This window comes from Diadema antillarum, unplaced genomic scaffold, assembly GCF_040938485.1.
Source record: "Diadema antillarum isolate AM-2024a unplaced genomic scaffold, OU_Dant_1.0 scf00000097, whole genome shotgun sequence".
Lineage (NCBI taxonomy): Eukaryota > Metazoa > Echinodermata > Echinoidea > Diadematoida > Diadematidae > Diadema > Diadema antillarum.
Window position 1 is genome coordinate 1604941 of NW_027270986.1, and position 26029 is coordinate 1630969.

The 26029-nt window shown below is 36.0% G+C and overlaps 1 protein-coding gene across 1 annotated transcript; it reads right to left on the reverse strand.

The window, feature by feature from the left end:
- Positions 1–1249: 1249 nt before the first annotated feature.
- Positions 1250–19558, reverse strand: LOC139718595 (scavenger receptor cysteine-rich domain superfamily protein-like). The gene is made up of 7 exons (XM_071630061.1): positions 19495–19558; positions 13972–14316; positions 12210–12482; positions 5915–6241; positions 4398–4742; positions 2728–3057; positions 1250–1371 (listed from the first exon to the last, which is right to left on the reverse strand). Exons 1-7 carry the CDS (start codon positions 19556–19558, stop codon positions 1250–1252), a joined length of 1806 nt encoding a protein of 601 aa, XP_071486162.1.
- Between the last annotated feature and the right edge of the window lie 6471 nt (positions 19559–26029).

A 26029-nucleotide genomic window follows, 5' to 3' on the forward strand; every position in this document is an offset into this window, starting at 1 on the left:
TTCACATATCTTTAAAAGAAATATAGCAGTGTAATATTATTACAATACCGCTTGCTTAACAAGTTCACCTATGTAGAGTCTATGTATGCCGTCTTCTTTTGTTCTGCTTCCTTGGCCCAAAACTCATGTATTGTTATGGTGATTCTGCCATGTCATCATCATTGTTCATTGGAAATTTGTTATAAATTGGGAAATCATTAATATTCTTCATCCCAATCACTGAAAATTCTGAAACCTATACTTCGTATGACTAATTAATTTACAATGGTTAAAATGTAAAAGTCTGAAAATCATCCGAAAACCTCCTTTAATAGGCCCTAATAGGCCTATATTGCGTGATCATTACATAAAATGATACGCAGAACATTAAAGAAAATGGTTGAAGGTTTTAATTCTCAAAGTCAAGATTGAGAAGTTAAGAGAATAATATCGACACGAACCGTCATCATCAGGTATGCATTCCAAATATATGTCGTCAGTGTGTCGGCAGTCGTTTTCTCCCCAGCCACCGTGTGGGCAATGAGAAAGTGCAACCTCGTCCCCAGTACAGTTGACGTCAGATAGATGTACAGGCCCAATGAATCCTGTTGCCTCTGTATTCTCATAAACGTATCCAAAAGACGAATAGCCGAGCTGCCGACAAGCAACGCCCGAGTTGGTTTGATGCCACCCGTCGAAGCATATTGTACCCCAAGAGTTACTATGATAGAGTTCCAAGCGACCAAATATTGGTCGTGTCCTGTCGATGCTTTGGCGCAACTGTCCTTCCAAAGCTGCAAGATATCAATGTGCTCTAATAATAGAATTCATGTATAAACGGGATAGAATTTAATCAACATTGATCACTGATATGTTCTTTTTTATAAGCTTTTAACTTCACAATGGAAGGTCGAATATGCTGCTTGTTTGTTTTTTTCTACGTAATTATATTCAATCGAAACTATTTTGTCCATAACTATCCCACCCGCTAACATGACGCTTACCTCCTTCTCCGTCATGGTCGTACTGGAACGTATTTTGAGAATAACACAATTTTGGATAAAAGGTCAAAATACTGATACGATCTCACAGGTTATTTATCAATGCCATGAGATAATGACATAGTTGTTCATAGATATGCTGTAATGCGCAGTTGTTGTCATGCCAATCAGGTGTTTGCGCTCTTCAAATTCCGCTATACCAGTATTGTTCTTTCAAAATTAGGGAGTTTTCGCAAGGCGACGGGAAGACCGAGAGCACGCGCTAGCAATCAGCCATGACAGTCCCCGCACTCGGACTTCCGTCCCCCTATCTGAGCAGTTTCCCTTTCTTGTGAGGACCGAAGCGTGGGGACAAGATCGCTGTTTGGCTGGCTGGCTGGCTGTCTCGATCCTGCCGAGCATTGGGACCGAACGCTATTTTGGCCGACTACCGTACTCGTTTTCTCCGGGACGGGACATTCATCGGATTTGATCATAATCACAAACAACTTTTGCACACGGCACGCTCAACTATCGGTCGCGTCGTGCTTGCGAAAACTCGCTAATTAGAGGCTTCGAGGGCGTGGCGTGGTGTTGTGATTACTTCATTGCAACTAGCCGGTAGATCATAATTATTCATTCTTAGATCGTTGTTATTATGTTTTTCTTTTCCAAATAGGCTACTTTCCTACAGTATCTCTTCTGAGGACTCTGATACACAGTCTTCTGAATGTCCAACTCGCATTACGACGCTATACTCTAGCGACATTGTTGTAAGAACAACTATTAAATGCATACAGCACGTGGTCTAATTGACAGCGTTCTCCTATGCTTTATCTGTTTTCGAGAAGCATTTGCTATATCCCCAAGTATTCTTGTCTTGTCATTTTAGTCTTTTCCCTGTCTATATATTGGTCCTCTTAATTTCCACACTCGGTTTCAATACTGGGACCTACGCTTAACAAGCTTGGTTTAAAGTAGCTTCCACAGTATTTCTTTAGCATTGTTTATTTTACATATTTGTTTTTTTTTACTTGGTTTCAAACTCTTAAAGATTAACTCCCATGTTCAACATATTTGCAATGTTCTATTGTAATTCGCAGCTTGATATCTTGCATCATTATTTTCCTCTATTTGACTTATCTTTTAATAAGAAATATGATAATGAATGAATTGAATTGAATCAAATTGAGTTGAATTGAATGGTTTTGATTCCTCCCAGATATCTATTCTATGCGTGGTCTGGCACAAAGTCTTTGCTTTGCAACCTTCTCTCTCTATGTGTTCGGGAACAAGTTTTCTTTTTTTTTTTTGGTTGTTGTTGTTGTTTTTAATTTTTTGGCCGCATTTACAATTGAGACATCAACATTCAATCTTTTAGCAGAAATGGAGAAAATATGAATTCGCTGTGACCTGTCCTACGAATGGAAGCATTCTGAACAAATTTCTCTAAATCTTTGTACATACACACACAATAATGCACACAACAGTGAGATCTGCTAGGCGAACTTCTCGACATAGACAATTACATGTTAAGTACTGACACCATCGACAATCTCCGTTCAATATGAAACCATTCTTTATGATTAAAAGCAGTTCAGATTTGCATCTGAATTATCAATATTATCTAATAATAATGAACTCATTTTTAAGAATGAATCCATGGGTTGAACTGCATACTTAACCCTTTTCATTCTTGCAATTTCGTTTTCTGTACTCGTAAATCGTACTCTTTATAAATCTAGCTCTTATTGAAATCCCCACATACCTGTCGGATCTGTGAGTAAAGTGTAACAGTCCACTCCCACGTCTTCGCCGTGTGTACATGGACTGTTCCCATCATCGCTGAATGTGACATTACAGTCAAGGAGTTCAGTCTCGCTTCCAATACAGCCCACGTAAGACAGGTGGACAGATCCATTACCAGGTGTCGGAGAATAGTACACATTGTTCACTCCGTCATTCCCTAGTTGACGACAGGTTACCTCTGCTTCCTCGGGACCCCAGGTCGTACTGCACACAGTGCCCCATTCGTTGTTGTGGTAGATTTCAAGTCGACCGTCCCTCGACATCGGACCGTCAGCCAATCTGATGTCACCTTCCAGAAAACAATGCACGATTTTTCTCTCACTCCATGGTATTATTTCATTAAAAAAAAAAAACTGTTTATAAGAGGATTAAGACAGCATTCATGGCATTGATAACCTGCTTCGTTGAAAAAGAAATAAATAATTGTCTAGATACCTGTATTTGTATGGATATTCAATAGGCCTAAGTGTTGGAATTTCAGATTCGGAAAAACGAAACATATTTCGTTTTCGGATTGATTAACCTTATTTTATTTTAGGATTAATGAACTTTCGGAATAAGGAACACTATTTCATTTTCGGGTGAGCTAACCTTTTGAAGAACGAACCTTCGGGAAAACGCCGAAATTTGTCGGATCAATGGACCCTTTGTCATTTTTTGACTAACGAATGTTTAGGTTTTGGGAATCTGTGTGTTTCGGAATTATACATTTTGAAAGATAGTGAATATCAGCCAAACTAGCTAAGTGATATCTATTTAACTCACTATTCGTTTACTGGAATAAGCGCAAAAGTATCAATATAACCATGTTGATTTTCGATGATTCGGCAAGTGACATCCGTTCCGGTAAAAATTCATCAATGCTGTGTAATGTAGAACGCCTACGTTTTCCGTTGTAATGCCAAGGATTCATTTCTTTTTCCAGGTGAAATTTGTTGACACTGAGGAACGTATAAGGCATTGATTTAATATCCTACTATTATTGATGTCTTGTGAAAACACGTTAATTGTGAAAGATTTATCACTGTATTTCCGGTCTAATAATGACAGAATTAGTGTCACGCTCTTCATCTGATCTTGATTATTATCACTGATTCCAAGTGTAACAGAGTGCATGGGTACGATATCTGCGGCACTGTTTCATATGCGCGTTACTATTTTGTTGATAGCTTTGTCTTTTGAAATTAATGTATTTTCATAAGCTTGTGTTCGCGGAAGAATGAAACAAGGTTTTAAAAATTCGCATATGATCAATATATCTTATATTCCTTGTAACAGTAACTGCAGTCTAAAAAAATAAAATGGTAATTACAATATTTTTGGTATCGTCACTCCTCGAACCTGTTTTTTTTTCACTGTTAAATTCAACACTCAAGATGTTGGCTTTACTATTTCATTTTTAGCTAAAAAAATGAAAAGGCTAATCCAACATCTTGAACATTACATTAAACATCTAAACAAAGATCAGTGTGACATTAAAATGTTGGTTTGTCATTTTATTCTTTACTGTGAGTCTGGATGATTGCTGCTATATCATCTCTATCTCAAATAAACTGGAATAATAAAGGGTCTTTATGTATAGGGAAGTGGTATCTCTGCAAGAATGTTCACTTTTCATGAAATTCTTACCCTCGTTGTACTCGGTGATGCATCTCACTCCTGCGTCTTCGTAATGAGAACAGAACTCATTTCCCCAGTCATCGTGCTGGCAGTCCGCAAGCTCTCCTTCGTTCCCAGTACAAAGTACGTTAACCATGTGGATAGGTTGAGTGTCTGATCCTTCGCCAAAAAAGGCCGATCGAAAAGCGTCGGTTGCAGCTCTAAAGCCAAGCTGCCTACATACGACGGATGCATCCAAGACATCCCAGCCACTATCACACACTGTCCCCCACTGAGAGTCGTAAAAGATCTCCACCCGTCCCTCGTAACTTCCCAAACTGCCGACAAGACGCACTGCACCCGTTTCTGGCACCCCTATGAACAATCATTGAAAAATATCATCATGCAATGACTCCATATACACTATGTACGTGCATACTCGATCTCTGTGGCCAAAAAAAAAAAAAATAAAAATAAAAATAAAAATGAAGCAGCACCTTTTTCAAAATAAAAAAGAAAGAAAGATGATTTCAGATAAATCCGGTCATGGCACATGTCATTCTTAATCTTTGACAAAGATTATTGCCGACAAATATTATCAAAAGTTTTCATGGAGGACTCTGTTGAACAAACTCCTACATTACTGCACACAACTAATCAGTTTTAACACAAAACATCGCAAACACCATTGTGTCGTGATCTCACATATCATAATGATTTGGCAAAACATATAAAATGCATAACATCATAACACAACACAATAACGCAGTATGGTAGCCTATATTTGAATGTTACATTAACAGGAGCACATTATTATAAACAACACATTTATGTCATTATGAAGGTTAAAGGGATAGTACAGTATTGGTTGAGATGAGAATTTGGGCTTTTAAATTTTTGCAAGATACCACAACACATGATATAGCACAGAGCATACCATTTTAAGAGCATTTCAAAGTTTATTTGATGAAAATCGTGTTTGTAATAACTGAAACATCCAAAAACAAAGTAAATCAAAGCGATCGTTACAAAGTGTGGGTCCCACACTTTATTACAATCGCTCTTTTTTGGATATCTCAGCCATTTCAAAACCAATTTTTATCAAATAAATATTGAATTTCTCATAGAATTGCATGCTCTTTCATATTTCAAATGAGATTTCTTATTATCTCACCTAAAACTGTTAGAAACCTGAAATTAGGTCTCAACCAGTACTGTACAGTCCCTTTAAATGATTGATTAGAAATTTAGCATAATTACGATAAAGATCTTTAAATTGTAGAGATAGAGAAAAAAAAAAGAGTCGAAACGCCTCAACCTTCCAACAGTGGCTGTTCTACTTTTAAATGGTATTGTACTTCATAATGAATAGAACTGATAAAATAAAGGAAAAAAAGAAAATACATCACAGAAATACTTTGCAGCCCATTGGCACATGTTTATGGTTTTTTGAAGGAAGAAAGTAATCCCATGAAATATCCAGTTTCTCAGAGGTTATATTTTATAATTTATAATAGGAGCAATTGAGGCATACGCGCATGACTTACCGGACGTCTCATCCGTGCACTGTACACCAACATCTTGTTCGTGGGATGTGCAGCTGGTATCATCCCATTCATTGTGTGAGCAGTCTGTTAAAGAATCTTCATTTCCCGTGCAAACCACCCCACCGAGGTGGATTGGACCGTACCCTGGCCCGAAGTATTGGTACGGCGACACGACTCCTGCGTAGCCACGCTGGTGGCACACAACCAGAGCGTTCTCATAGGACCAGCTGTCATTACAAACCGTGCCCCATGTCTGGTCGTGGAATACCTGAAGTCTACCTTTCCAAGGAGCCCCGCCGTCAACAAGCCGGATATCACCTTCATCAGCTGTGCGACGTTTTTCACATAACGAGAAGTAACAGAAAAAAAATAAGAAAGTCAAAGCCTTTAAAACAACGATCTTTTTTTTCTTCTTTCAACTAGTTCCGATATAAACAGGAAAATGCTAGAAGAATCCTACAAGATAATGGAATTGCATCAATCAAGGGCCAATCGATTTTCATTTTCGTGGCCCTAAAAGTCAAGAAGTGCGTTTTGCTTTGAACCAAATTAAAGTTGATGATGTGTCGTAACATTATCAACACTTTGTGTTCTTTTGGATAGAATGTTAGAGATGGCAGCGTTTTAGGTCCAGGAGGGAACTGATAAAGTCTTCCTTTATTAGTTTCGTTGTCCCAGTCTCGTTTAATGTTTATTCGCGTGTGCATGTGTATCTGTTTGAAAGTCTGTCTTGGAAGTGGGCTTCCAGACTTTTTTACAACTTTTTCTGACTTTTTTCCCACCTTTTTCCCTCTTTTTGCTTCAGTTTATTTTTTCTATTTGACATTCTGTACCTGAGGGGCCCACATTCTACAAGCTTTGTCTTTTTAGTGGGTCCCTCCATTTTTCTGTGTTTTGCATATTGCTATCCATCGTCTATATCACTTCAGTCAATTTTCATGAAGGTTCCATAATTATATTTTTCTCAATTAAATGTTTTGATTATGTAACCTTATTCTCTGTTACCAAAGAAAGTGAAATGTTTATGTTCTTTTCGAAAGATGAAATAAAGTTTGAATTGAATTGAATGGAATTAAAGTGGTCGTAATAAAAGGTGGGTCCCACTTCTTATTAGTTTTGCTGTGTTTTTTTTTTCTTCAGATATCTCAGCCATTTCAAAACAGATTTTTATCAATTCAACTTTTAATTATTGCTAGAATTGTATGCTTTGCAATATCTCATGTTAGTGAAAAGCCTCAGTCCCCTTCTCAATAAAAGTATATTATTTCATCTCTTTAAGCTGTTGATCTTGTGGTTGCTTACTTACGAGTTATCTGTGCTCCCTAAGTGGCCATGTAAGATAAATCAATACAATTTATACTAGCGGGATTTGACACATGCGTAAAGTTGTGGAAGTGTGAATATTCCAATAATAAATCGCGCTCAAATGCAGCCAAAAACAACATCCCCTTGTGGAATTCAAAATCTAGGCTCTTATCGCTTCCTTGAATACCACGTATACGGTTCAAAACAATTTGAGGACGATTGGATTGCCATATAGAGTGAAATATCCAATAACAAATTAAATTCGAATGCCCCGTCCTTGCCGCAAAAGACGTATTACATCTTTTTCTTGACTGCTTGATGAGTTTAATATAAAAACTCATGTATCAAACGCGTTCGTAGATAAAATTATTTCGTACCACATAAAAAAAGAAACATTAAGAAAGTGCGAATTCCATAAAAAAGCTTCTTTCTCACATACTATCTTCACAACCCGAGAAATGATGAATTATAACTCAGCAATTTAATACAGCGGCCCTACTACATTATAATCATTACATGAAATCATACGCACAATCAAACAGGTTAATAAGAGTTGTATTCTCAACATAGAGACTGTGGCATTCAAAGTTTTAGAAGAGAATTAGAAAAGAGTAAGAAAAGTTTTTAAAAAGATTGTACATACAAGACTTTATGGGTTTCTGAATGATAATGCATTATTTGTTCCTAATCAATTTGGGTTTAGAAAAAAGACATTCTACTGATCGTATAATGCAATTATTCAATTACATGATCAAATTATTGAATCGTCTATGAAAAAAGAACAGGCTTTTTATGGATCTGAGCAAAGTATTCGATACCATAGATGATAATATCTTATTGTATAAAATGCAGAAATACGCGGTATCCGCGGCAAAGCTCTAAACTGGTTTAAAGATTATTTACACAACAGAAAGCAATATGAGTTTTATCAATCGACTGAGTCCAATAAACAAAACGCTCTCTGTGTCCTACAAGGGTCGATTTTAGGATCTCTGTTGTTCTTGATATATATAAATGATTCAGTGCATTCATCTTCGTTATTTAACTTTATTTTTTCGCACATGACACGACCATTCTCTTTTCTCATAAAAACCTACATACACTCACTACAGTTGTCAATTCAAAATTATTAAAGGTTTCAACGTGGTTTAAGTGCAATGAATGATCATTGAATATTGAAAAAACGAATTATGTCTTCTTTAGAAATAGCCATACACCAATGGATGATATAGTGTTATAAATTGTTGGTAAGCAATGGGATCAAAAGTCTTGTGTAAAAAGATCAATGTTGGGGGGTAACTATCGATTCACACCTAACATGGTCCGATCAAATACACCGAGTTAATTCAACAATATCAAAAAAATATATATATATCGGGATCCTCTGGAAAGTAAGAGAATATCTTACCAAGCAAACCCCTTCAAATTCTTCATGATACACTCATATCACCCTATATCACCTACCGTAATATTGTGTAGGGAATTGCGGTTTTAAAAAAATAAAGTCGATATTGTTATTACAAAAACGTGCTGTAAGACTTATGACCGGTTCACACTACTTAGCACACACTGAATCTTTGTTTCATGATTTAAAGACTCTTAGAATTTCTGATATACATACATGGCAAACAGCAATATTTATGTATAAATATACTAAACAATCAGCTCATTGATATTGTCTAAATATATATGTACATTTCAAATTATAGTATTCATTCATATCCTACCCGTCAGGCAACAGATTATCATTTTAATAAATCTTTAACTCCTCATAGCTCAAAATTCCGTAGGACATCTTGGTCCACATGTATGGAACTCATTGAATGATGACCTTAAACGCAGTTCTTCTCTACAATATTTTAAATAATCTCATGAAAACGTTCTTCTCGCAATGTACCACTCGAATGAGAAATTACGCTTTTGTTATAGTTCCCAACTCCTGAACACTGTATCTCACGCTTTTCTTTCCTTCTCTCTTCCCTCTACTCTTCCTATTTGGGTACCTTGTTCTCGGGTTTTGTTTTGTTTTGTTTCGTTCTTCTTTCGTTTTTATACATTCCACCTTGTGTTGTCCTCTTTGGTCAAATGACATTAAGATACTTAAAAGATTTACATTATTTGTTCTACGTGTGTATAATTGTTCCGTTCCTTCATTTAGTTTAATAAAAAGTTGTTCCAAGGCATATTATGTTCCGAGGCCGTTGTCCAAGTCAAGCGTCTTGCTTATTGATAACGGTCTCCTCCACCTGTACACTTAAAGATCTGTAATGATGTTGATGTATTATTTTACATGATTTCATATTCCTCATGCGAATTTTTTTTTATATTTTCATGAATTGTGAATAATATGTTCGATATTGTTATACTTATTTTTTTGTTATGTACAAGTAGAGAAAGAAAACTTACTGAAACTGAAACTAAAACTGAAGAACACAGACACGAACCGTCATTATCTTGTATGCATTGTAAATACACGTCTGTAGTGTGTCGGCAGTCGTTGTTCCCCCAGCCACCGTGGGGACAGTGGGCAAGTTCATACTCGTCCCCAGTGCAGCTGACATCCGCAAGATGGACAGGCCCTATGAATCCTGTAGCCGCAGTATTCTGGTAAATGGGTCCCCCAGACAAGTAGCCGAGCTGCCGACAAGCAATATCAGAGTCGGTTCGATGCCACCCGTCGAAGCATACTGTACCCCAAGAGTTACCGTGATAGATTTCCAGGCGACCAAATGTCAAACGGTTGGTAAGGCGCAACTCTCCCTCCAACGCTGTAATTAAGACATCAGTGTGCTTTCAATGGTGTTCGTGCATATGAACCAGATAAAGTTTGGTGAACTTAGGACATTGTTTTCTTTTTGTTAAGCTGTTGACTTCATAAGCTTTTGACTTTAATCGGAGAAATAATTGTGATTTCCTCAGAAACCTGTTCAATGTGGTCTGCCATATCATAGCTCTCCCCCCCCCCCTTCTCTGTCATAGCATTCACATTACAAGCTCTTGCCATCTTTGGAAGTGAGACAATGTGACATGCATTCCATCTTTATCATAAACAAAAAGAAAAATAAGCAATAGCTATTTTCAGAAACGGAAGCATTCTGACAAAATGTATCTGAATTTATAGAACACACACAGTGCACGCCCCGGAAAGGAAAGACAACCTCTGCACACAGACAACTACATGCTAATACACTGAGCAAAAAGGAAGGAAACACTTTTTCCAGATTATATTTTTCATATAGAAGATTTCGATGAAAATCAATACATTATATATTATTTTCAACTCCAAATTCAAAGGACAAACGGGGTAATGCCACAAAGGTGACTAAATGGACAGAATTTCATGATTCATTCTTTCAATTAGGAATGTAAGAATTCTTTAGACAAGTTTAAGAAGCAAATATTTTTTTTTAATTTCCTAATTACTGTAGAATCAAAAGTTAAAATTTCCACATTTTGGTTGATATTGCTTCTTCTGTTCAGTCTCATCTGAATTTGGATTTTACTAAAGATTCTTCAATTTCCTCCATTATCACTAGCCATTCTTAATCTTTGAGGTTACAAAGACATCATAGAGATCAGGGATTATATTGCGAATTTAGTCATGTTTCTTCTTCTGTGGAATTTTTCTTTTGTTCTTATTGTTATAATGGGAGAACACTTTACGAATGAGTGACAACTTGTTCGTTTTTTTCACTTTGTGCCTTGGAGAACTAATGTCTTCGACTCATGTTGACATACCAGGTTGATAACCGATTATAATTACCTTTAATTTGGTATAAAATACATTAGTTTTCATCTAAATATTGTTTTCGAAATATGAACTTGGGGGAAAAGTGTTCACTTTTTTTTTTTTTTTTGCTGAGTGTATATGTGACCGTGCATCACAAAACGAACACAAAGTCGCACGCAGTGAATTTGTGTGAGGACTGAAAATAGGTGAAATGAGTCAACCTAGCCATCTTGAATTTTTCATATTTTCTGAAAGAGCAAGTCTTCTTCTACATTATGTTACAGTTTGGGATCATCAAAATAAACAGGAAACTGTGTTTTTAGCTGTTTTTCTCACACACTTTATTCCAGAACTGTATGATTAGATGTTTCTGACAGAGTCCACTTTTCATTTCTTAAAAATTCAGTACACACTCTTCACTTTCAACTCTAATAACTTCTGAAAGGATAATGCTACTGCTTTGAAAGTTGTCATTAATCATGGACAAAATGTGTTAATAAGGCATGCCTAATTTAAGCTTAATCTGATAATGCCTTCATTATTATCGCCTCTGTGTTTAACACCCTGTTTTTTTGTCCCTTTCATGGCACAGCTAACGTGGCTTGGAAAAGATTCAGCGCTTGAATAGACTCTTTACTTCAGAGCCTCTTTTCTCCGTTAACACTTTGCCAGAGTGCGTGCTTTCTTCTAAAATTTAGATAGGTTAGGAAAGTCCATTTGAATTGAGTTATACATATTTTTAAAGCTTGGAGTTTGCTCTTTTACAATCTGCCCCTAATTAAAAATCTATTTCTGGCGACCTTTTCTTTGTTTTGTGGTGCAGGGTCACATATTACTAACGCTATCGACAATCTCTCTCAAGATCAAAACATTATATTTGATTCGGAGCAATTCAGATTTTGCTTTAGATCTTTATGTACATAAACATCTGAATTGTTATTATCTTAGCTTATATGTTAATATGATGAATGGACATTCATACATGAATTCACGATTTAAATAATTGCAAGCTAAACCCATATCATTCAAGCAATATTTGTTCACCTTGTGCTCAGCAGTTAGAACAGTCCACCTCACTTTTATCAAACGGAATACTCCCACTTTTGTATTAATGATTTTTGTATCCTTCGGACACAGTTTTTTTTTAAAAACAAATCTAGAGGTGTATAAACTTCATGATCAATATTCTAAATGACTGCACACCTGTGGGATCTGTAAGTAAAGTGTAACAATCCACTCCCACGTCTTCGCCGTGTGTACATGAGCTGTTCCCATCATCACTGAATGTAACGGTACAGTTGATGAGTCCAGTCTCATTTCCAACACAGCCCACGTGAGACAGGTGGATAGGTCCATTACCAGGTGTGGGAGAGTAGTATACATTGTTCACTCCGTCATTCCCTAGTTGACGACAGGTTACCTCTGCTTCCTCGGGACCCCAGGTCGTACTGCACACAGTGCCCCATTCGTTGTTGTGGTAGATTTCAAGTCGGCCGTCCCTCGACATCGGACCGTCAGCCAATCTGATGTCACCTTTTAGGAAACAACAGTATAAGTTTTCCCTTATTTTGTTATATCACCGAAAAAAATAAAAGATTATCGGAGGATTACAGACAGCATCATCATGGCATTGTTAAATTGCTTCGTTGAACGACAAACATAAGTGTACGTTTGTTTGCGTGGATGCATTTTTCAATGAGTTTTGGATTACCAAACCATCGGAATGACGAACCGTATTTTAGTTTGGGATTGACGAAACTCAATTCATTTTAGGATTGCAGAACCTTCAGAATATAAAACACTAGAATTGTCTGTTTAACGTACCTTCTGAATAACGCCACAAATTTTCAGATCAATGAACCCCTTTCCATTTCAGATTAACTAACCTCTAGGTTTCGAGAGTTTGTGTGTTTCGGAATTTTGAACCTTCGTTATTGTGAACATCATCCAAACTATTCGAGGTGATATCTAATCAACTCACTGTTCGTTTACTTCAATATGCACAACAGTATCGGAATTATCATGTTCATGTTCAATGATTTAGCAAGTATACGCGGTCCGTTCCGGTGTAATCCATCAATGCTGCGTGATGCAGTAGATGGAAGTGTTTGTTCCTGGTGAAATGTGTTTGGAAGGACACTGAAAGAGTTGTGAGGCAATGGCTTGATATCCTAATAATATCGATGTCTTGTGAAAACACGCAAAACTTGAAAGTTGCCTAATTTTTATTTCTGGTCTGATTTGGAAAGAATCCGTATCACATTCTTCGTACGATTTCACTTATAATTACTGATGCCAAGTGTCGTGATAGAGTGTGGTGGATGCTATCTGCGTCGCTGGCTCATTGTGAGTTACCATTTCGTCAGTAGTCCTTTGCATTTTGAAGTTATTCTCTTTCTTCTTGTGTTCGTGAACAATTGGGATATAAAAAACATTCACATGATTATCAATATGTCTTATGTTCTCTGTATCAGTAACAGCAGCTTAAAAACGAAGTAAATCTAACATTTCAACATTTCAACATCTAACATTTCTTTTATACAACAGAATAAAATGGCAAATTATTTCCATAATTAGCGTTTAATGTAACATTTTACAAAAGGTTGGAAGAGTGACAACATTTATAATGTTGATTTAACATTTAATATCTTTAGAGTTTAGATAAACTCTGCTTTATTATCTCTTTGACAGATTGTCTTTGGCATAACACTATGGATCCTCAGGCCACTATTATTTCAAGCACATACTGACGATATGAATTTTTCACCTTAAAACATTCCCTATTATATGGCGTCGTTTATCATCATCGTTCATAATTGATTTCAACGTTATGTTTGCACTGTACTTTCTCTCGTTCGCAATGTTGAAAAATATTATCAATCATGTTATTTTGTATTGGAAATGTAAAAGAAAAATCATGATGTATCTTTCAATCGAAGTGATGAAAAATGCAGAAATGAAACCAAAACCAAAACCAAAACGTCACCTTTGGAAGAAGTGTTCAGTTTTCATTAATTCTTACCCTCGTTGTACTCAAAGAAACATCTTACTCCTGCGTCTTCGAAATGAAGACAGTTCCCGATGTTCCATCCATTGTGCTCGCAGTCCGCAAGTTTTGCTTCGGTCCCGTTGCAATGTACGCTATCTAGGTAAATAGGTTGCGTCGGTGATCCACCACCAAAAAAGGCATATGGAAAAGCGTCGGTCGCAGCTGAAAAGCCGAGCTGTTTACACACGACCGATGCATCAAACATATCCCAGTCATCGTCACACACAGTCCCCCACTGAGAGTCGTAGAAGATCTCTACGCGTCCCTCGTAACTTCCCGAACCATCAGCGAGTCGCACATCACCCGTTTCTGGAACCCCTACGAATCATTGAAAACATTACTACTATCATGCAATGCCTCCATGTCGACCACCTAATACTGCTTCTGGTTTTGTAAGTAACTTTGGAACCATTTAATGACACTCCCCTTAAACCATATTAATTCTTCTTTTTTAAGATAAGGTGGTTGATGGTGACATCTGCTTTTGAGAGATACATAAAAAGTCAACAACGGAAGTTGCCGTTTTCATATTCATGTAAAATAAAATCAGTGAAATGAATAAAACTTGTTTTTTCGATATGCAAACTTTTCAGAAACACTATTTTCTATCAGAAGGGTACAATATATAGCCTCTTAAACATGACGTTTTCTAACAGCTTAGCAAAAACATGAAAAAGTGAAATCGGTCTATTCATTTCGCCAGATACGGAATTTTAGTTAGGGTAGATTCTGAAAGAGCAGATTCGAAGTTTTACAAATACAGCACAGTTGAAATGGACTCTTCTGTTAAACCTATCTAACTATTGGAAAGAAAGCACACACTTTGGAAAAGTATGAACCGAGAAATGTGGCTTCATAGTACAAGGTCTATTCAAGTGCCTAATCTTCACTAAACCGTGCTAGCTGTGAGATGAATGGATCAAATACAGGGTGCCGGAGCGACAACAATGACGAGATTGTTAAATTAGGCTGCGATCATACATGTAGCTATATTAACACATTCTGTCCATGATTAATGCCAGCTTTCAAATCAGTAGCTTTACCCCTTCAAAAGTTACTAGACTTGAAAATGAAGAGTGTGCAAAGGGGTATCAAGTAATGAAAAGGGGCCTCTAAGATATACGTGATCTCACTACTCTAAAAAAAAGGTTGTAAAAAAACTGCTTAAAATGCACTTTCCCATTCATTTTATGATCCCAAACTTAAGAATAATGTAGAAGAAGGGTAGCCCTTTCAGAAAATATCGAAACCGAATATTGACTTGGTTGCCTCGTTTCCCTTTTTTACTTTGAGTCCTCACGTAATCAAGAGGTGATTTTTTTTTCTTTTTGTGATGCACGGTCACAAAAGATGCATTAAAGGTATCACACACGGGTCACACAACATAATGGCTACATTTCCTGACTACTTGGGGACGTGTACCATCTGTTCCTGATTATTCGGATGTATATTACATAGACATTATTTCAATGATTTCATGAACGGAGGTTTGTGAGGCAAAGAAAAGGGGAACATTTTCGGATGCAACACAATCTTCAAATGAACAAAGAAAATATCCTACATCTACAAATATTTTGGAAACAATGTTAGCAAGCTTGTTTATAATCATTCCGTTTTTTCCATTGTTTTATCCAACGTCTCTTGATTAAACATTGGAAATTTTGCAATGGGAAACTTTTGTTACATAAATTATAAAAGTTATTGACATAAATATCATAACTATCATACATTGTCATAACATTGAGAACACTTAGGGCTAATACACCAATTAGACAAATCTAATGCTTCTTAGATACCAATATCATTTTGCGAAAGTGACTATACGCTAATGACATTTACTGTCAAAGTGGTCCAAATCTATTATGTTTGGTCTAATATTACACAGAAGTTTCTCTTCCGACAAGCAGAAAACTGGGAATGATCTGGAAAGTCAGCATCAATAAGCTACAACAAAATAAAATGGCTTTAAAAGTTTGTTCGTATATCATATAAATATGCATATTAATGATTGTAATTATGATGTATATGTATGTATATTATATATATATATATATATATATATATATATATATATATATATGTAGCAAGAAGAATCAAGAAATAAACTAGTAATGCATTATTTCGCCAATAAAGAATGAGTTAAATGTATTCAGAGTACAATAAACACATTCTTTATTGGCGAAATAATGCACTTAAGTACAATAAACTCATTCTTATTGGCGAAATAATGCATTACTAGTTTATTTCTTGACTCTTCGTTACTTTGGAGCCAATACGTGAATTCGCAACATGTATATATATATATATATATATATATATATATATATGAAGACTTTGTTTGCAAAAACCGATAAGTCCATTTTTGTCAAATGGAGATATTTGCGATTAAAGGTCAAGAAAAATAAAGAGAATAATAACAAAATTTTTACTTCTTTTGACCATAACTTCAAAAATGTACCTTTAAAGTATTGACCAATATATCATCTAAAAGGTATTATTTTGTATTTTACGACAGAGATCGTACTTCAAAATCTTCAAAAATGGACTTATCGGTTTTTGCAAACAAACTCTTCATATATATGACCGTGTATCACAGAACGAACACAAAGTCGCACTCCTTGATTTCACCTGAGGATTAAAAAAAGGTGAAACGGGTCAACCAAGTCAATATTTAGTTTTCATATTTTCGTAAAGAGCTACCCTTCTTCTACATTATGCTTAAGTTTGGGATCACAAAATGAATGGGAAAGTGCATTTTCAGTAGTTTTGCTACAACCTTTTTTTGTAGAGTAGTGTGAGATCAGGTATGTCTTAGAGGACCCTTTCATTTCTTGATAACCCTTCGCACACTCTCCTTTTACAAGTCTGATAGCTTTTGAAGAGATAACGCTACTGCTTTGAAAGTTGACATCAATCATGGACAGAATGTGTTGATACAGCATGCTCAATTTCAAATTAATCCAATAATCCCTTTTTTGTCGTTGCTCCAGTGGTTTACATCCTGTTTTTTTGTCCCATCCATCACGCAGCTAGCACGGTTTGGTAAATATTAAGCGCTTGAATAGACAGATAGACCCTGTACTTCAGAGCCTCTTTTCTCGGTTAACACTTTTCCAGAGTGTGCGCTTTCTGTCCAATATTTAGGTAACGTTAGGAGGGTCCATTTGAATTGACTTATACATTATTCTAAAGCTTAGAGTCTGCTCTTTCAGAATCTGTCCTTAACCAAAAATCCATGTCTGGCGACTTTTTGTTTGTTTTGTGGTGCAGGGTCACACACACACACACACACACACACACACACACAAACACACACACACACACGTATGTGACCCTGCACCTCAAAGCAAACAAAAAGTCGCCAGACATGAATTTTTAGTTAAGACCATATTCTGAAAGAGCAGACTTTAAGCTTTAAAATGATGTATAACTCAAATCAAATGGACTCTCCTAACCTATCTAAATATTGGAAAGAAAGCACAAACTCAAGAAAAGTGTGAACTGAGAAAAGAGGCTCTGAAGTACAGTGTCTATTCAAGCGCTTAATCTTTACCAAACCGTGCTGGCTGTGCCATGAATGGGACAAAAAACAGGAAGTAAACCACTAGAGTAACAACAATGAAGGAATTATCAGCTTAAACTGAAATTAAGCGTGCCTCATTAACACATTCTGTCCATAATTAATGCCAACTTTCAAAGCAGTAGCACTATCTTTTCAAAAGTTATTAGAGTTGAAAGTGAAGAGTGTGGACAAGGTTTATCAGAAATGAAAAAGGGATTCTAAAGACACACCTAATCACACTATTCTACCAAAAATGTTCGAGATAAACTGCTAAAAAACACACTTTCCTGCCCGTTTTATGATACCAAATTTTAGCATAATGTAAAAGAAGACCCATTCTTTCAGAAAATATGAAAAAGTTAAGTTCGGCTAGGTTGACCCATTTCACTTATTTTCAGTCCTCACGCAAAATCAGTGTGTGCGACTTTATGTTCGTTTTGAGGTGCACGGTCACATATATAATATTGTAAATTAGAAAGGCTCTACTCACTGATATGTAAGTTTGTTTGTCTATCTAAACATTGTCTACTTAACCAGAGATTTCCTCGAGGATTCTGTTAAACAAACTCACACATCAAGAAGCACACAGTACAACTTACCATGTTCAGGACATCGAAAATTATACCGACATGGTCTGATATACCATAATATGGCAAGGCACACGAAATGCACAACATTCAGCTGACATTGTAAGACAGCAGAACGCAACACAGAAGAGTACAATAAATCTTACTAACAGGAACACGGCAGTATTGACAACGAGTCACGACACATGACGGTTGACTTGATTTTCCATAATATTGTAAAAGTAAAAACAAACAAGCATGATCAGCAATAAAGAAACTCTGTGAATGAGCGACAGACAAAGAGAAAGAGAGAGACAGGAAGCGTCATCGTAACAGCAGTAACAATTTTACTCACGAATGTTATTGTATTTCGATATAACGGATGAAATACCGAAAAACCCACAGAAATACTTTTAGATAACAATTTGATAAACATTCTGTCCTTGTTTTGATAGGCGTGGTCAGAAAATCAGAAATTAGCTGAAAGTTAGTAGGCAAGTAGTCATCTAATCATTCGACAATTAAGTAATGTTGGGCATCATAAATCAAAGCAAAAAAGATACCATGCACTTGAATTTCATAGTTCCTTACGATAAGAATTTATAGATGGGATTTCTTTTTATTCTATTCTCGTAAATTCGTTTCTTGATTTTGAATGGTTTGAAAAGACTCGAATATCTTCATACAACACAATTTCTGTCAATTGATTGAGGACATAGTGTCGTAAAACATTTGCCGATGCGTAACCTGACTGTCTATTACAGATTAAAAGTTGTATTGTGGGGTGTTTATACATGTATTGGAATATTTACTTGATGGGAAGTACTGTACTTCACAGTTTAGGTTCGAGTCACAAGGAATACACACCCATAGATCTTTCAGTTTTCTTGGTTAGACGGTATATGATTTGGTAACAGGTGGAGGACTACTCGCTCCCTTTACGGTGAATGGCACACAATACGTTTCCCTTGATTAGAAGCAACATATATATTGGAAAATTCAGAAATTCGAAAGGAATAATTCTTTGTGTGATATGTCCTCATTTTGTCACAGGATTATATTTTTAGGCATAGACATGAGTTCTTTATCACAAATGAAAGGTACATGTATTCTCCCGTTGTCATATTCTGAATTGAAATGTATACCCGACTGCCTCGATATAATTTAGAAAGAGTTGCAAGTACAGGCCCAGAATGCTTATTTTTACAAGCTGTAAGTAGTCAACGTCTCACCGAAGGCGCAGCCGCTTGTTTCTTTTTTTTTAATCCTCATTCAACTCTCCCATCAATTATAGGACATTTTATCCGTAGGAATTGTTATCCCAATGGATTGTTTTCACATGAAGAACAACAGGTTAGGAGCTCTTACCAACATAGGCGAATGTGATCCCACATAGAAGCGCGAGAATGTATCCTGTGAAAAACCTTGGCATTTTGTCCTGTAAATCGCGTGTCTATCAAATGATGACTGTCCAAACTACGTATGTAGAAAAAACATATTTCCTCATTTGCCAAGGATTCTTTGATACCAGTAAAATTCGACAAACACAGGTAAATGCAGACCATCGTTTAGAACAGCTTGTCCCTAATGTTGAGTGAACAACCTTTGTATCCAATATGTTAATAGGGGAGCGCATGTGACTATGACGCATTAGAGACCGCGTCATATCGTTATGGGACCGTGTATTTGCGCTGATAAGGGCTTAAAAATAATCTCATAAAGTCCATACACCTTACCAAATATGTGTGCTAAGCATTTGCTTTGAAACCACTTAATATCGATAATGACCTGGAATGTATTACTGTGTGCTGGTCGACCAACTGGCGACGTATCTTAGCGATATTCAACGAGTCCCACAGGTTTCAATCAGGCAAATTGAAATGAGTTTATAAGTTATAGAAATATGTAAGCTCTGGTATACCTAATCCGCCCTCATGGTGAAGGTATTCTTTTGTTTTCCCTAAAAGTGTCCTCATATTGCTGACATACCGTTTTGTAGTGCCCTGTACAAACACGATCAAAGTGAAAACAGTACAAACTTGTGCCACATTTCTATACCTTCATTTTCTTTTATGTCTCCATCCCCTTGCGTCCAAGTGGATCAATACGTTTTTAAAGATATTTCGATGACAGAACTGATGAATTACAGTTTCCGTAATGTTGATATTGATTACTTTCACAAACATTGCCTCGAATCTAGATACATAATGTCGTTGACTTGCTTTCCCTTTTATTGATTGTATAAAACAAGCAAAAATACAAACAAAGAATAATTTTGGCACATTTATCTGCAAAAGGGTGACAACCACTCGCTTTGTTTAAAAGGTTAACAATATTAGCTGGGGGTCAACAGCATTATCATAATAACTTTATCCTTGTAAAATTCTATTGCAGTTCAGTTTACATTATCCGATTCTCTGACACTTTAGAGTTCCATTTCTTCATGCAATTTCATATTTTTCCTATTTTTCTCTCTACATGATTGTGAATGAAAACCCTGCGAGAGTTAATAACGCTTTATAACGAAGAAATTATCATAATTGCATTGCCTAAGATAAAAGCCAAAAACCACAATGTTAAGGCATGTGATTTGAAATCATTCTTAAATCAGTAGTTGATTTTATTTATATTACTTCTGCATCTATTTCTCTCTATTTTTCTATATTTCCGTATCCTTTTCACGCATCCCATTATTTTTTCGATATAATTCTGTCGAGGATCGCTGGACATGTTTTGCCTTTCTGTCCGTTGTATTGTCTCCCTGTTATGTTAGTCTTGTCTCGTTCTGTTTTGTCTTTTAGTCCCCCTTCATTAGTTTGGTTGTCCCAGTTTAATGTTTATTCGCCTGTGTATGTGTGTCTGTCTGTTACTCTGTCTTCTTAGTGGGCTTCCAGACTTTTTTTCTGACTTTATTCCCAGCCATTTTGCCCCTTTTTGCATCAGTTCATTTTCTATTGACATTCTATACCTGTGGGGCTCACATTCTACAAGCATTGTCTTTTTAGTGAGTCCCTCCATTTTTCGATGTTTTGCGTATTGCTATATTATATCGTCTTTATCACTTCAGTCAGTAAATTTTCATTATTGTTACCCGAAGGTTCCACAATTATATTTTTCTCAATTTATTTTGTTTTGATTATGCAACCTTATTCTCTTTTACCAAAGAAAGTGAAATGTTTATGTACCTTTCCAAAAATGAAATAAAGTTTGAATTGAAAAATTGAATTGATATTTCAATCATGCAAACAACCTTCACAGAAACTTTAGGGCAGATACGTACACACACATACTGTATCATACATGTAGGTGTTTATTTGTTTCTTTCTTTCATTTTTTCCATTTGACTTGGAGCAATTTTCCACAAACTGACTCAACGGAATGGAAAAGAGATAATAACATGCAAAAAAGACATATGCATAGACATAGACATAGACATAGACATAGATATAGTAGACATAAACAATTCTAAGTTGTACACATTTATGGGCTTTCATGTATGTATTATATTAGAAAATGAACATTGTTGAAGTACAAAATGTGAAGTCGAAGCAGTCTGCGTGGAGCATCTCTACAGTGCGTATAAAAAAGATAATCCAACTTTTGAGGGCTATATACTGTTTCATAATCGTCACTAATGGAGAGCGCAGTCTAGGTTGTGAGTACAGAAGAACACTTCTTCTGTCCCTTAATACCCAATTATGTTTATAAATGTCATACATGACTGAGCACATGAACTTTAATGACAACAATGATAATTGCTCTTTTTCCAAGTTTGAGTGTTATCATGAAGTAACAATTAATGTCTCACTGAATGATGAGATCAAATTTGAAAGTGGTCAGATTAACGGGCCAGCCTGCACAGCTGCAGGTTTTTGTTTTTAGGGTTTCTTATATCTTTTTATGGTTTCTTATATCCTTTTATGGTTAATAACCTTCAACATGACCACGTTCTAGATAAACTGGTCAAGAAGGCTAACGCAATATCCATTTCACTCTCTTAATATTCAAGACATGATTGTCCCTGCAAGCTATGTGTTGAACACAAACAGAGAAAATGGACTGTGTGGTTTGGCCTTTGTGAAAGTGACCAAGTTATAGGATAGGTGGCCATGTTAAAGGTTATTTTGACCATGAAATGTTAGAAAGAAACCCAAACATAAACCCTAAACACAAACCTGTAGTCGTGCAAGCTGGCCTATGTCAATTTCGCTGACAGATCTCATCTATTCAGAGAGACATTTATTGTTTCTCCATGTAACACTCAAACATGGAAAAGGTGCAATTTGTCATTGTTGTCCTTAAAGTTCATGTACTCAGTCATGCATGACATTTCTCAATATAGTTAGGTATCAATGGAAAGCAGAAGCGTTTTTCTTCCTCCGCAACGAATGTTGCGCTCTCCGTAGTTGACAATATGAAAAAGTAGCCCTCCAAAGTTGGATAAACTTTTTTTTTTTATATGGATGCGCGATACGCAGTGTAGAAAAAACCCTGATTCCAGCAGAATGATGACGGATGATAAATTGCTGTAAATCATTGTCTTAAAAAACACACACACATAATTATACTCTACCATACGTGAAGTGCAGAGTGTAGGCCTAATAATTCCCGTAATAGAATATTGAGTAAACACCAACTGAACGAAAGAGATGACAACAGATCAACTCAAGTTCATTTGTTTTGTGGACTACCAACAATCACAGATTGTATAGCACTCGTAGTTGTGAAAGATTTAGACACGCCCCCTATCTGACTATCAGATATATTTCTTTAAACTGAAGGGACGTCAAAGTCTTCTAATATAAACGACATTTTCGTTCACTTTGCCTTTGTATCTGCTTGCCTTTGTAATAGAGTGAAAAACTCCAACGTCCTATCGGACTCCTTATCAAACCTTGCGCGCTCTTATAAAGCACTCCCTATTCCATTATTTGAACTCCCTATTTTTGTCGATGAATCATCGTTCCTGGCTATCATCAGTACCAGTTTGCTATCAGAGTAGTGAAGTTTTTAGAGAAAATTCTTTCCATCCACTTAACATGGATAGTTGGAATTACTGTTCACCCTTCAGGAGAAGGAAGTGGATCCATGACTTGTCCCAGTCTGAAGCAATTTTCTTTTAATCATACAAAATCGCCCTATTTCCGAATATAGAAGCCTTTTGTTACGTTATCAATTTCCAGTAGTGTTGAAATTGAAGTTTATTGACTCAACGACCCTCATGGGGCTACTGGAGTACAGTACCAGTTTCAAATTATTATGTACAAAATACAATAATTTCAAATAAAATTTAACATATGTGACCGTGCATCACAAAACAAACAAAAAGTCGCACCCCTTGATATTACGTGTAGACTCAAGAAAGGTGAAATGGGTCGACCAAGTCAATTTTGAGTTTACCATATTTTCTAAAAAAGCTATTATTCTTCTACATTATTCTCGAATTTGGGATCATCAAGTAAATGGGAAAGTGGGTTTTCTGCAGTTTTTTTCTACAACCCCCTTTTTTTGGTAGAGTAGTGTGATCAGGTTTTTCTTAGAGGCCCCATTTCATTTCATGAAAGTTATTTGCACACTCTTCACTTTAAAGTCTAATAGCTTTTGAAAAGATGATGGTACTGCTTTGAAATCTGGCATTTATCATGGGCAGAATGTGTTAATAGAGCATGCTCAATTTCAGCGAAATTTGATAATATCTTCATCATGTTTATTTGTGTGTGTGTGTGTGTCTCATTTGTGGCACAGGTAGCACGGCTTCGTAAAGATTAAGTGCTTGAATAGACATTGTACTTCGGAGCCTCTTTTCTCAGTTCAAACTTTTCCAGGGTGTGGGCTTTCTGTTCAATATTCATATAGGTTAGGAGAATCCATTGAGTTGTACATCATTTCAAAGCTTAGAGTCTGCTCTTTCAGAATTTTCCCTTAACTAAAATTCCATGTCTGGCGACTTTTTGTTGGTTTTGTGTGACAGGGTCACAAATATATACAAGACATCAGCATATCACATGCAATTTGCATAAAAGTATGTTATGAAACATCCAATATACAAATGTAAATCTAGCTCTCCTATGAACAATGCAGGTACTGCCTGATGTTAAATTATTTTACAAAGGATACATAGAATATACGAAAACAATTAAATAATAAAGTGTGCAGTAAGTAATTCAAAAGGACATGTTTACTTTATAAAACCCCGAGATACTCAAAGACAAATTCACTAGTGGAAATAACAGTTAATGGTATTTACATGTGTTAGGACATTTCCGATTTTACTTCTTAAAGAAGTTCTACGCTCCTTCTTAGAGAAGGAACATACAAACAAATAATGGAAACAACCTGTTCATACATTCCATGGGCGTGGAGATTTGCTTGTTGTGTGTGGTGTGGTGTCAGGACACTCATCCTCCTGACACCACACCACACACAACAAGCAAATCCACACGCCTTTAAAGCCCTTGAAAAAGGCTGGTGAAACAGCCGAAAGCTTGGGGAATAAAGGCAAGAGTGAACATCACTGCAACGTCTATACTGCAAGTTTTTCTTCCGTTACACACACACACACACACACACACACACACACACACACACACACACACACACACACACATACACACACACACACTTATATATATATATATATATATATATATATATATATATATATATATATATATATTTATAACTCATCTCATCTGTTCCAAAACAAAGTACCCGCCTAAATCACTCCTCCAGAACTGGTAAATTCAACGGCAAATAATTAGAACTTAGAGTATTACTCTATTATAATTTCTGTCCATAGAGAGGTACGATCTGAACACATAACAACTAGCCACCTATGTACACTTCAACAAAAGTATGCTATAATTCTTTTTTTATTATTATTATTAGGAATACACACTGTAGTATGAAGTTTATTCAGTATTGCTATGTTCAGATTTCAGATTGCTATGCTCCTCATATTTTGAATCTTATAGAGAATAGTCATTTATGTGGACCTCGTCCGCTTACACGTCTTCTTGTCATGATCCACCGAATATTATATTTTACATTTTGTTTGTCATTGTTTTTTATGTGCAGTATAATTATGTACTATATCAATATGAAGTGAGGTATGAAAGTGAATGTACTAGAACTGTCCAGAGAGTCTCAAAACTAATACCGGTGTAATTTCGGTAATTCCATTCCTTTCAATTCAATTCCATGTACAAATGAAATTACTGGTACGATAACATCGATTTTTGTAAAATTTCAATAACATTTTTAAAGGAAAATTAAGAGTTCAATTCAATAAATCATTTAGATACAAAAGACGGTATGTTGTTTTAAATCAAGTAGCTTCCTTTTAATCTTAGAAACAACAAGATTGTACTAGGTTGAGTTCAATTTAAGTTTTAACAGTAGCAACACACTCGGTCTCATCTCAAAGTGTATGTCATGATCGGCAGATATGTATTTTCTTTAAGATAAAATTATAATATTCTGTACTGGGAATGCTGCTCAGTTGTTCGATTACCAGTTACTTTAATCAACAGACACATACATGCTTACACATATCCATGCAAATCTGCATACGTCAAAAATCATTAAGTCTTCCAGACCGCTATGAATATTTACGCTTACAGTATGATATATACATGTCTATAATACAATGAATATATATATTTTAAATATCCTTTAAAAATTTGGGTCCATGGGTTTGCTATCGTAGCCGTGACTTCCAGTCTATGCACTAATTACCTCTCTATACTGGCCAGAGAATGTATAGTTTATCTACTATTCTTTTAGTAGCTTACTTTATATGATTTTTCGGTACAGCATTATATTATGACAAAGTATTCGAACGCATCCAATTGTTAACGCATTGTATGATGACTGGGTTAGAAATTAAGCCGGCCATACACTG